This window comes from Thunnus maccoyii, chromosome 5 (genome assembly GCF_910596095.1).
Source record: "Thunnus maccoyii chromosome 5, fThuMac1.1, whole genome shotgun sequence".
In the NCBI taxonomy this organism is placed as follows: Eukaryota; Metazoa; Chordata; class Actinopteri; order Scombriformes; family Scombridae; genus Thunnus; species Thunnus maccoyii.
The window spans coordinates 21,173,433-21,186,605 of NC_056537.1; the positions used below are offsets into that span (position 1 = coordinate 21,173,433).

A 13,173-nucleotide genomic window follows, 5' to 3' on the forward strand; every position below is an offset into this window, starting at 1 on the left:
TCTCTATAGAGAAATAGTGTAAAACCTAAACATTCTCTGTTTAAGCTTAATTATGGATTAATCACTCATTTATTAATTACTACTTAAGTATTTATGAGTGTAAAACAGACTTGTGGTTCAGAAGTGTGGTATAGAGACTTAATTATTATGGGATACTGTGAAGGGACAGAATATAAAACAGTCTTTGAGGGTTAAAAATGAAAAACACTTGAGAACCACTTGTGCTACACAGTCAGATATTTATTGTACACTACTGCAGCAGCTGCCTCTCAAGGCAAACAATGAGTTTACAAAAATGATCCTAGTGCTAGTACAGTCATTTACACGACTTCAGGGGGACAGTGAAGTGCACATTGACAGCAGGGACGGTACAGATGGCTTCTAGTGCTGATCGATGAGTCATATCTGTGAAGACTCCAGCCACAGTGAGTAGCCCTTGACTCGCGGCTGCTGAGAGTCCAGCCTCAGCAGTGCTGTCACAGCGCCCTCTATCTTAGACATCCACGCTCTCTGGAAAATAGAGATATCATCAGGTTTACTGTTAAGATGGTTTCCTCAGATAATATTGATTATTTCATTTGCATCCCCCCTTCAATTGTAAAGTGTGTTGATATGAGTCATTAGCAACACTTTGCCAGAGCTAAAAAAAAAACAGCTTCATACATGCACAATCACTCCTGTTCAGTCACTTTTTTAACATTTTCCCTCCATTTACAGAGAGGCTCAAATAACTGATACTGTACTGGAAATTATATTGTAATATTCAATAATCTTTAATATGACCAAGCTCCAAACTACATAGCAATTTTTAGTTTAACTTTATCTACAAGTTTAACTTGCAGATAAAACCAATGAATATTTTAGGAAGATGAAGTTTTGGGCTCATGTCCATAAATAACTGAGCATCCAAAGTAAATCTGAACTAATGTAAAAGTCATAAATTGCTTTATTTGATAAACTAATTCACCTACATAGAAAACTGCCTTGAGATATACATACATTTAAAAAGATAATCAAGAGTAAAAACCCTAAACTAGCCTTATTTCTGTGATTCTCTGTTTAGTGTGCAGTCTTACATAAATGCTAGTCAGAATATAATTTGAATATATAAATAACATATCCGTATATCATTTTGCACATCCGTATGGTATTCACGCATTATTTTCATGAAGTTAATCAGTGCTCGGCCAGCTCTCATTGGACTGCATGTCACAGCTGAAGTGATCTACCTTGGCAGCCTCTGACGCAGCTTGCAGGATGAATGCACCTATACACTGCTGATAGCGGTTCTGGTGCATGACTATGAAGGAATGAGGCAGCCCCGATGCTACGAAGGAAGCAGAATATAACAATTCTTCCATTAAATTACATCATCTATAGCTAGTGATACTTGTTGTAAACACAGACAAAAAAATCGCACTCAGTGTATTCACTCTCTGACAGCAGATAAATAATCAAGTGAAAAATAAACCGTTAGTGATCATCACAGCATCAAATTTAACAGTAAATAAGCATTCTGAAGATGTCCGAAATATGTAATAAACAATGTGTATGGTACTAGTGTTGCTATTATTACTTGAGGCGTTTAGTTGATCAATGTTCTTGAGCTGCAGTCGGTCCAGAGAGACAGGCTGGTCGAGAACCGTGAAGGTGCTTCCCTCCTTCAGCAGCTGATCCAGCTCCAGGTGCTGCGGTGTCCTCAGAGGATTTTGGTCTGGACCGATGGACCGCTATGCAAGACAAGGAAGAAAGGACACAGGGTGATATGAGGTCGCATTACAACAGCCTGTTAGAGTCATACTGTAGTGAATATCTACCAGAGAGGTATGTACCTTCTTGTTTCGCTTTATCTTTGTGATCAGCAGGAATTCGTCAAACAGGAACAGATAGACATCGATCAGCTTTGTGTTCTCTGGTTAAAGGAACCGAAGAGAGATGCTGTCAGATTGTGCTCAAATCTAAGCGTTAACGTAAAATCTGCTGGACCGGTGCCGACTGTACAAACCTATGAGCACCAGTTTCCCTTCGTGAAGCAGGCTCCTGTGAGAAATGAGATTCTCCAGGGTTACGGCCTTCAAGAGATGTTTCAGATTCTGAAAGAGAAACAGTCATTCAGATGAGGAGGAAATACTTACAACCTTTTGACATGTAAGCTGATATTTCAACATTTGCGTTTCTGAGACCAAAGTAACCGCTAATGACACACTGCTTTGTGAAATGTAAATAGTCTGAAATAATTTTCTTTTCATGAGGACTGTGATGTCTGATTTCCCACCCAGATAGGTAAATAACCGGATTATCTTATCTGTACAATACAGACGGGCGAAGCGTCGTGCACAGCTGTAACTTTTATGCTTTGCTCTGTCAACACGGCTCACGAACACACGCACACACACACACACACACACACAAAAACTTAAATACTAATATATTAACATATACATATAATCAGACAAACCTCAGGGACGAAGGCACGCTTGTCTCTCTCCCATACAGGCAGCCACACCAGGGCATCTCTCAGCTGTTTCACCTTCTGGTAGTTATCCAGCCATTTGACCTTTCCCTCTAAATCACCTAGAGACAGACAGAGAGATGCCGTTTCAGTCGAGAGGGACAAAAACAGACAACTACCTCTGAGTGGAATGTACTGCTAAAAACTCATTTCATGTTAGGTAAGTATTACTGAGTTTTGGGATCAAATTGTTCACATTCGTGAGATCTTTATTTCAAATAACAGATAAATTGCTCTTCACAGTGTGACAACATGAGTAATGTTTTCCTGTATAGTCATGGTTGCCTGCCAAACACGGGTGTGGCGATATCGTGAGAGATTACGACATCTTTTACAGTAACTATCCCCCACACCCAGAAGACATTGGCCTACGTATCATAGCAGAGGTTAAAATGATCTTTGTCACATCAACTCCGCAGCTCTGCCGCGCCTCTTTAATGGTTATGGGAAAGTGATTTGTGAGCCCTACGCTGTGTGGTTCTGAAAGGCTATTTGTTCAGTGCAACAAAATGACAGTGAGGTGCGTTGCTGCAGCGCATTTCCCACAGCCTGTCCATCTAGTTACAGAGTAAACTGCCACAACAGGTCTACAGGCAGAGGCACGCAGTGAAGAATGACCAGTCAGGGCTGCTGGCTGCCATCCAAGTCATGTAGCCTGTTTGCTGTAAAACACACAACCTGGTCTCTCTGTATTTGTATTGATGGAGATAACCTCACTTACATTTGCTTAACATTCTTCTCGGATCTTGTTATGATATGTTTGTAAACCACCTCTACAGCCCTGCTGCAGTAACGCTTCAGTCATGATCAGCTGAATGACACATGAGGTGCAGAGGGAAGTTTAGCTTGTCATCAGCAGCTGACAAGATCTGTGTGAAGTGTTTCAAGTCACATAACTAGCTGTGCAACAATACGCACTTAATCAGTGAGAGTAGTCTGCTGATAAGGCAGGTGGTAAAGAGCATCACGGCGTGTTTTGGGGAAATATAGGCCTCTTTAAGTGATGTATTTGTTTTCTTTTAAATGAAAGTGAAAACGGTGTATGCTGCTCACATATAGATGTGTCCACTTGCTCCGCTACAGTCTGCAGGCCTTTGCTTTCCGCCTCTGTCTGAAATCTCTTCGCGATGTTCCGCAACAAGAGCGGGTATCGGGTTAGTCTCTGCAATGGCGCCACCAGCAGGTCACGCAGTTGCAGCCTCCGGCACTGCTCATTCCTCTCGCACCACTGGGGAGAAAAGGAAAGAAAAAGAGGGGAGGTCAGAGGGGTGTAAGAGGTCGACACGGTGTTAGAACAGAAGAAAAGGGGGGGGGGGGGGGGGATGGGCAGTGAAAAGCGTGTGAAGAGAAATGATATCTAAAACCACAACACAATTAAAACCCCAAACAGGTTCATAAGCATGGATGACAGGGAAGGTTACACAGGGGACAAATTCCTCTCTTTGGCAGGCCTCGGTGACACTGAACAGGTTGTTTGCCATTTAGGCAGCGATGTTGCTGTGTGTTCTCTCTCATATTTGGCACTGCTCTGCCTGCTGTGTTGTCAAAGTACACGGTGTCCTTGCAACACTCACACACACACATACAATTTAGCTGCTTTCAGTGACTCTCCTCCTGTACCTTCACGTAAGATCCAAAGTCCTCTCTGGGCTTCAGGCTGTCCAGATAAAGCAGAGCCGCAGAGTAGTTGAGGCAGTACTTCTCCAGGCAGTGACATATGCTCTCTTGGAAAGCCTGCCAACAGATAGGAGTGTTACACAAATACTGCATCACGTTACCTAATAAACTGCAGATAGACAGATCATAAAAGAGAGGAAGAAGAAGAAAATATAACCTGTGATGGAACAAGTGTGACATGTTTTTTCAGTTCCCGTGAACTGAATTATTTCCTTCCCTGCTGCTTTTTGTGATGCATAATTAACAGCATGAGGAAGAAGTTCTTTTTTGTTGAACTCAAGAGCTCAAAATTATTTAACATCAAAGAACAAAACATGAAACTAGAATTAGTGTAGATGTTTCAGAGGATGTGCACGTTATTTGAGACAACCCAATCCAGTCAAAGCCATAAATATGGTTTCTTACTTGTTATATTTTATTCTGGATAGGCTCCTGTAGTGTGAGATGAGACAGCCAAATACTAGCAACAATGAATGTGTCACAAAAACAATATACATATATTTAATACATATTTGGTGTGCACAAATAAAGTATATAATAACTCTAAACATTACAATCTTTGATTATTGATAACATTTTAGTTTACATAAACTGAATATCCAGCTGCTTTTATCAGTCTGGGATTGAAAATGTAATAATATTTTTTGCCTCCAATGTCTAATCAGTGGAGTTTTGCAATTGAATGAATGATTGCGTGCAGACTAGAGAGTGTGTCAGTTTAAGTGTGTGTCCACATGTGAGTCACACTTGCCTTGCCTAGCAGCTCCAGCAGGGTGGGCCCGCCACCCTCAGTAATCTCCAACATGTCCCTGATAACGCGGAGGAGGTTGCTCAGGAAACCAAAACTCACCTGCAGCAGAAAACAATCAGTGTCAAGTGTCGCCACGCAACCACAAAATACTGTCAAAGCTCCGTTGCTTTCAGTTTGTTCAAAGTAGAGAAAATTACATAAGAGCAGAGTCGTGCTATAGATGCTACATGAAGATGCTTGTTGCAAAAATTCCCAATATTCCTATTTTGCTTTTGACGCTGCACAATAAGCTGCATGAAGGCTGCTGTTATATTATTTACATAGTGCATCCAAAGCTGGCAGGCCAAGTGTTACTTATTTGCATCATGTCTCACCAGGCAAAGCTCATTGAGGTTTGCAAACAGCCTCCACAAGTCAACATCAGTCAGGCAGTTCCTCGTCTGCAGGTTCGTGAGTGTAGCCAAAAACACCTGAATGCAACGAAGAAGTCAGAGAGAGAACAGACTCAGGCTATCTGTCGCGCTGGCATAACATTTCTAATTCACAACTGTAAAGAATGGAAAACTTTCAGACTTTTCCGTGAGGAATTCAGTGACAAGACGAACAGCACAAAGCAGCAGGTGTTGGGTTTCGTTTGGGTTTGGTCTATTTATTTGTGGTCCTGTGGTGTGTTTGTGTGCGTGCGTATTTGCATGTGCGTGTGCAATACGAGGCATTGTGCGGACAGAGTCACCTCTTTGAGAACCATGAGCTGATCCAGGAAGTAAACACACTCGCTGGTGAAGAGTTCCCAGATGGCCTCCTTTCTCTTGAAGCCCTGAGGGTCAGAGGTGGCGCTCACCTGGGAAGACTGGTCCCGCAGGAACTCTGCCAGAGAGTAGTCCTGTACACAGATGGATGGAAAGAAAAAAAAAAAAATCACCGATTGGCAAGAGAAAGACACAAAAAGAGAAGAATGAGACATTTATCTTCATTTTTCTTGTTTAATAACTGTATATTCTTTGCTACCACCGTCCTGATAGACTCAAGCATGTGCCGTGTTTGTTTATGTACATGTGTACAGTACCTGACTGGTTACTGCCTAGAAATTCTGGTTCTTGCATAACTTGTGTCATTTAAATGTTGCAGGAGCTTCCCTCTCACTGCTGCTCTGTTATTTCAGAGTCGCAAGTTAAACATTGAATTCTGTTTGGATTGGAAATCTGGATGTCTTAGTTGTTTGAACTGTGACTTCGTTTGGATTAGAAGTCACTCTGTGCAGTCACAACAAACACAATTTACATAACAAAAACCACAATGCTTAAAGGGTTCTTTTTTGCTGTTGTTGTTGTTGTGTTCATTTCTCACCTTATACTTTTGAAGGTCAGGGTTTCTCCAGTCTGGAATCTGTGCTGTCGAGAGATGTTTCTCGATATCTGACACCGTGCCTATGTGCGACTTCCCTTTAGTCTGAAAGGTGAAAAAACAAAGACATTAGGCGGATTTTAAAAAAGGGATTACAGTTATGGGTGTGTGTTGATCAAGGAAAAAATATGTGTGCATATTTGTGATTTTGTTCAAACATTTGTAACCATCTTGCACACAAAACCAAATTAACAAGTTTGGCTCAAGTTTCGCATTTCAAGTGTTGGCCAATTACAAACACTGCGGATAAGAGGAGCCACATTAATCTGCTTTGAGAAGTGGGTCAGAGAACAATGTCCGAACCAACTGCCTACTGCTAAAACAAAGTACATCAAAACAAACCACAAACACACTGGTGGTATGAAGCCAACAATCACAAAAAGACACACAGCACACTTACCGTACTGCGCCTTGAAAAAGGCCACTTTAACTTCTTAGTATCTGTAAAAAATAATAAACACAAAATACTGATTAAAAAGGGTACGAGGCAGAATGTTGGTTGTCCAACAGATGGGATTAGAAACAAACAAACAGAACAGTGTGTTAGGATAAAAACTGTGTTGGACTCAAGGACACGACTTACAGCGAGTGCAATATGCTGTTACTTTGGCACATATGACTGGTTAAAGTTTTACGATGGATTACATATAAATCAAATTTAGGTTTGCCTACAAAAGCTCTAAAGGTGCCAAATATGAAAGCTCAAGTATTTAGAATTCAAGTATGAAAACTAAAATAGTGAAATCTGTGAGGTCCTTCCAACTTTATGGGGCTCAAGGGTCAAAACCTAGAATGGGGATAGTTTATAGAACCATCATAATCAGTATATAACATAGCTACTATTTGGTGAACTCTTTAAAGCCCGTTCCACTGTTATGGAGAGCGGGCCATGACCAAACTTTAATAAGCACATCTTTTACTCTGACTAGGGAACAGCGTGATAGCTCATTTTACTTGTTAAGGCCTCATTTTGTTTGCTTGTCTAATGGTAAGTTGACTGACGCTAGCTTTGATGGCAAGATAAATCAGTTTATGTGCAAGCATCACTTAACAGTGGGTGGATCCCTGGCGCTCTGCCTGGACTGATAGAGACTTGGCTCACAGAGTAATAAACAACATAACAAAAGCATCTATTACACCATATATCGTTTTACCAGAGACGTCGGAACCATTTAATATGTCAGCGACTCCATTAGATACAAAAAGGTCTCCTGGTGAAACATCCAATCCGGGCAAGCTGACCACCACAGAGCTCCGCCTCCTCTCCTGCAGCCTGAGGACACGGTAGACAGGTGAACGTCATGAGATCCCCCACTTGAAACTTTTTCTTTTGGAAACACGCTAAGATGAAAACTCGTAGTAGTGCTTGACATTTTAAAAACAGCCCCATTGGACATCTGAGATTCACTGTAACAAGACATTTTATTATTCTATTGTAAATGTAATACAGCCAAAGAGAATAGACTTACTGCAAGCCACAGGAAATAACAGAATTCCTTCTGTCATTTTACATGCTTGAAATACCACTGAAATACCATCCGCATTGTGCAGCAAATTGGCGATTAACACAAGTCGCAGAAATTATAAAGGACAAGTATTATGTGTCTGGCTTATATGTGGATAGCTGCTGATTAATGGATCACCCTGCTTGTGTGCAAGCTGTCAGTGTTTACCAGTTATAATCCTCTTTGTCTCCTTTCATAGTTAGTAACCAAGCCATAGCTGAGGCTGGAAAAACACAGGCCTGCCTTTTAGCCTCAGGCAAAGCTCGAGCTGCTACTGTTCTCAAGTGTTTTGACTTATCCTCTGCTGTTGTACTTCAAGGATTACTGCTGAAAGTAAAAAGGAGCATTCACGTGTGGAAATTAAAAATCAAACTCCATAACCAATGTAATTCAATCATGTTATGGAGTTAAGGGTGATTGATATTAAGTAAGCAGATTGAATGTCTTGCAAAAGCGAGGCCAGGTGAAGGTTTCAATTCATTGCAAGAATAAAAAGATTCTTAATGTGGTAAAACCTGAGTGGTGACTATTTGATCACAACAGTCACAATCCAAACGGTGCCAAAGTTAACAAGTGACTTCTAGTCGTTTAGCATGGCTGCAATCAGCAAAAATAAGGTACGTAGCAACCAGACAGGCTGGTTTTGCCAAAGGTTAGATTCACTTTCAGCATACTGACACTGATCGACAGCTGGTCAGTGACCTGAGTCTACGCTCTGTGGTTTCACTTCTGAAATTTTCAGGCTTGGAGTTAAAAAGAACAGTTTAGAGTTCAGAGTGAGATAGAAAACGAACTGATAAAGGAGAAATAATTACACAAAATTTAAAAGGAGGTTTGGAAAAGGCCATGAGGAAGCCTGGCTTACACATGAGGGCTAATGTTTCTGTTTATGTTAACAATACAATAAAACTAGAGCAGAAGTACAAGCAAGAGGAACAATGCTGGTACTGGTTTGTCTCTGTCTACTATTGTATGTAAAAACTGTTCAGTTAGACCGAACGAGAAGATTTTCTTCCTCCTATAAACCCAATATCCCTATGTAAGTAGTTGCATATCTGCTGCCGCGCCTGCTCAGTTGCACAAACAGCAAACAAGACAAACTCGAATGCACATGTAGGCCAACCTGTACGCTAGGAGGATAAGTTATTCTACAGCTGAACAGTTGTAACCTGGTACGTTTTCCTCCAGGGCACTTTTGTTGAAATGTGAAAGAACCAACTGTTCCTTTCTCTTGTTGGCAAGGACCGTGTTTTTTCTGGTAAACTTATATAAACCCTGTTCCCGCCAGATCAATGTATATACAGGCAGTGCTGAATCAACAGTAAAACATATAACAGTCAGCAGCAGCCGTACCTGAGCACTATGGAGGATACGTGGCTAATGGGACAGTAAAGAAAGGAACGATTACTCCTCTAAACCAGGTCAGTGCCTCCGTGCAGTTCATTCCACAGCATCCTCACAATGACATCCTGTTGCTTTGTGGCCGCTCCGAAAGCTCTCTCTGTGTCAGCCTCTCTGCCACCGAGAGCACTTGTAAAAATGGGTGCTTTGTTCCCGCACAACGAGAGAAATAATGATGCTCAAAAACAAAACTGTCCCGACCAATGGCTCGCACGGCCCGGTCACTGTAAGAGGCACAGTGCCAGGGTGTAATTACAGGGACAATAGCTGCCTAATTATCCAGTGAGGGGAAGAGCCCGGCAGCCCATTAGGAGGGGTGTGGGTGGCGGTAAGAGAAAACAGCCTTAATGAGGGTTTGTCTAGCCCATACATAACCATGGGACTCTCAAAACTTAACCCACCAAGCTTATGCTCCATTAACAAAGACATGACTGACAATGAATGCACAATGGGGCTCCTTAAACCAAAAGGTCCAATCATCTTTGCTCACGAGTGTCCGGCGAGCACGTTAAGACGAGGCGCTCTGGTTGTTGAAGCAAAATGTTAAAGCTCAAATTCTTGTGTTAATGAGATGATTTGACAGATATTTTGGAGACAGAAATGGCTCATCATGCAAATCAGAGATAAATCAAAGGGACAAAAAACAAGGACAAAACAAAGGTGAGCGCTGTAGTTCAGCTTATCAGATACAGGAAAAAAATTTGACTACATTCCTGATATACAAACTTGAAACTACGCTTAAACATGCAAAGGCAGCCCAAGGTGCACCTACCTATTGGTATGGCAGTGCTCTTTCTCCTGCAAAAAGAAGAAAACAATGCATCAGTTCATGTGAAACTTTAACCTTTCTATAATCATACATCACTGTTTACTGAAATCATATAATACAATAAATCCTTAAAAATGGAAAACAGGCTTTGGTTGATGCCGTGTTTAAGTGAAAACATTTCAAGTAAGATGATTTTACAGTGTAAAAAATGCTCTTACAGTAGGTTTTAATGCTAGTATCAAAAGCTGTGATTATACTATTTACATGCCATATTAGCAGTGTCCGACTGTACACTCAGCATTAAACAAAGCGCGCACAGGCCTCCTACTGCTAACGACACCACTATATCACTTTCAAAGACGTTCAAATCTGACTCAGTGTTTTAAGTGGTCGCTTGGATTCAAAAGCCTCTGATATCTGAGGAGAATGTCGGGACTTTATTGAGAATGTGCCTGGTTGAATACCAGGAGCTGATGAATAGATCTCCCCATTATCTTTTTCCATCGCTCACTGACCCCTCCATTATTGGGTGACTGCTGACTGCGGTGAATAGGGGCCCAAGGAGAACACTTCCCAGGGCTCTCTGGGCAGTGGGTTTGGTCAGAGCTGTCAGTGCATGTAACTGCTGATTCATTTGCTGTCAAAAGCTTGCATTGTGAATGACCACCGCAGGAGGCAAGGCAGAGTGAGGGAGAGAGGGCTTCCGCAAGGAAGGAATGTGTAACAATTTAATTTATAGGCTTTGGATAAAAAAAAAAAAAAAAAATCAGCACATGGCTCGTGGTGATGGTGGGAAGAGGTTTGCGTGATTCCCTTACAATGTAGACATGCTTCAATTAAAATAATGCTTTGACAGACAGGTAAAAGCTCACCTGTATTTCACTAGGAAATCCAAAATCTTTCATTAGAGTAGGATGAGCACTGCGACATTGTTGTCTCGTGGAAGTAATACTGTTGTCAAAAGTCTTTGATCTCTGTGATCTGGTTCTCTGTCGGCCGGAGGATGAAATGGGCTGATGATCGTGACAGATCTCTCCATCAGAGAGGGGGCTCGCTGCAAGAGGAGACTTGACTCTGTGTACCGGGGAGAGGGGGGTTACGGGGGATGCCGTGCTCGCAGCACGCTCCTCCTGCGTGCTCCCCATCTTGACAGGATCCCGGGAATCAGTCAGAGGACGTCGAGTGCTCCTCATCCTCCTCAAGGTGGGAGATGTGGAGATACGGCCGGGAGCCTGCCGGTCAAACTGGAAGAAAGGTGCAACCAAGCCATCGTTGTCCACCAGGGACGAATGTCTCAGCTTGGAGTGTGTCCGTGTGAGATCTATGTGCATTATGACCGGGCTGCTGGTCTGACTCTCCTTGTGCTCACAGGGCCCCAAATCCGTTTGTGTCTGCGCGTCCACCACACCTGTGGTGACAACTTCATTTTCAACCCATTCAATGTAACTCCAGTCCAACTTCTGGTCAACGTCCTGGCCTTTATCCTGCAGAATAACGTGCTTCAGTGTAGACATTTTAACCACAAAGTCATTGTAGTTGCAGCAAAGATCAGAAAACGTGTGGTTCAATGGTCTTGGTTGCTTTGCCTCTTCTGGGTTAAGGTCAGATGATAATCCTGTTGCATTCCAACACTGATCACACCATTCACTTCTCAAGCTTCTGAGGAAAAAAAAAAAAGAAGTAGAAAACGTGTCAATACCCACAAGCAAGCAAAACGAAGCAGGTCGGGCACACATGTACCACCTAATCCTCTAAAAGGGGATTTGAACAGGGTTGAAAATAGCTGGTTGGCAATAAAGTAGCCTTACAAAGATATAGTCCAATTCAGTGTGTCTGAATACATCTGTGTGTGTGTGTTTGTGTGTGTGTGTGTGGGGGGACCAAGTGGACTTTCCTATCCTAAAAACCAATGGGACAATGATAAGATATATTTTATTGTCTCCAGGAAAATCTGACTTGGGCAACAGTGCTACACCCAACTGCAATCAAATTAATTCTATACATAGTCAAAAAAACCCGATACAATGGTCAATAAATTACATATAACAAAATACAACAAAGATATGTAAAATATTGCACATGGATTGTGAGATAAAATATATGAATACATTAACATTATAAAAATGAGGAATGAAATCTTAAAAATCATAACTCATGATGCATAGAACTAATGAGACACTACATAAGTACAGTAAGGAGCTGCACAGTTTGTTAATGTAAGTGTTGACAATGTGGTGTGAGATAAAAAAGAAGCTAAAGAGGCCGTGTTTGTACTCTGATATTGATCTGCCCTATTAGCAGCCTGATAAAGATACTCTCCGGTCGCTTTCACTACGATTCTTTCACCATATCAAGATCATTTCATTGGTTAGTCAAAGCCGCGCGAGCTCATCCACGAGGCAACAAAGGCAACAGAAGAAACAATGCGACAACAGCCCGTAACTTTTCAGCTCACAATACACTCTACTGGATAACACCTGTGTGACAACAGAAACCGCACCTGGCTCGGAAAGAAGCATTCATTGAAATGTAAGAAGTCTGGTTTACTTACATCCACCGGCGCTCCGCGACGACTTGACCGACTGGCGGTGAAGTGAAGTGTGACCCGAAGAGAGGAGGCGGAGGAGGGGGGTGTAGTAGTCCTGGTGGTGTCGGAGGCAAACTAAACAGCCAGGCTCAGATATAAGGCTGAAAGGGATTTGAGGGAGAAAGTCTCCGGCAGACGGTGTTTGGTTTCCTGACAACAGACAAGAGAAAAGGAACAGGTCTGTGTGGAGGGGAGTGAATGAAATGTGGGAGTGGAGCTCTGCTGGAAAAGGTGCGACTGCATGGGAACACCAATGCTCTCTCTCTCTCTCTCTCTCTCTCTCTCTCTCTCTCTCTCTCTCTCTCTCTCTCTCTCTCCACACACACACACACACACACATCAGATCATGGTCACTTTTGGGGACATTAGATAGACTTATATTAATTTCCTGGAGACATAACCTAACCCTAACCTCGACTATTGACCCAAAAATCAGCTTTTTCTCAATTGGGGACACTGCTTTTGTCCCCAGTTGGATAAACCGTCCCCAATTAACTGGTCCTAAGTCTTAAATTTGTCCCCAAAAGTAGCCTATGACAGACCACATCCTTTCATTTAATCTCTTTT

General features: G+C 42.2%; 1 protein-coding gene across 1 annotated transcript; it reads right to left on the reverse strand.

Moving 5' to 3' along the window:
• Window positions 1-219: 219 nt before the first annotated feature.
• Window positions 220-12,860, reverse strand: plekhg7 (pleckstrin homology domain containing, family G (with RhoGef domain) member 7). Its single transcript, XM_042411916.1, has 17 exons — window positions 12,571-12,860; window positions 10,892-11,678; window positions 10,023-10,048; window positions 7,499-7,617; window positions 6,745-6,785; window positions 6,288-6,389; window positions 5,674-5,823; window positions 5,315-5,410; window positions 4,941-5,039; window positions 4,133-4,246; window positions 3,566-3,740; window positions 2,459-2,574; window positions 2,006-2,093; window positions 1,833-1,912; window positions 1,577-1,730; window positions 1,230-1,327; window positions 220-510 (listed from the first exon to the last, which is right to left on the reverse strand). The coding sequence occupies exons 2-17, from the start codon at window positions 11,531-11,533 to the stop codon at window positions 400-402; spliced, it is 2,211 nt and encodes a 736-aa protein (XP_042267850.1). The 5' UTR covers window positions 11,534-11,678; window positions 12,571-12,860; the 3' UTR covers window positions 220-399.
• Between the last annotated feature and the right edge of the window lie 313 nt (window positions 12,861-13,173).

Coding starts and splice junctions, on each gene's coding strand:
- plekhg7 (XM_042411916.1), bottom strand. CDS start 11,533: ATGTCTACACTGAAGCACGTTATTCTGCAGGATAAAGGCCAGGACGTT. Junction 4,247..4,940: donor TGCTGGAGCTGCTAGGCAAG/GCAAGTGTGACT, acceptor ATCTGTTGGCAG/GCTTTCCAAGAGAGCATATG. Junction 1,328..1,576: donor TGATCAACTAAACGCCTCAA/GTAATAATAGCA, acceptor CTTCCTTCGTAG/CATCGGGGCTGCCTCATTCC.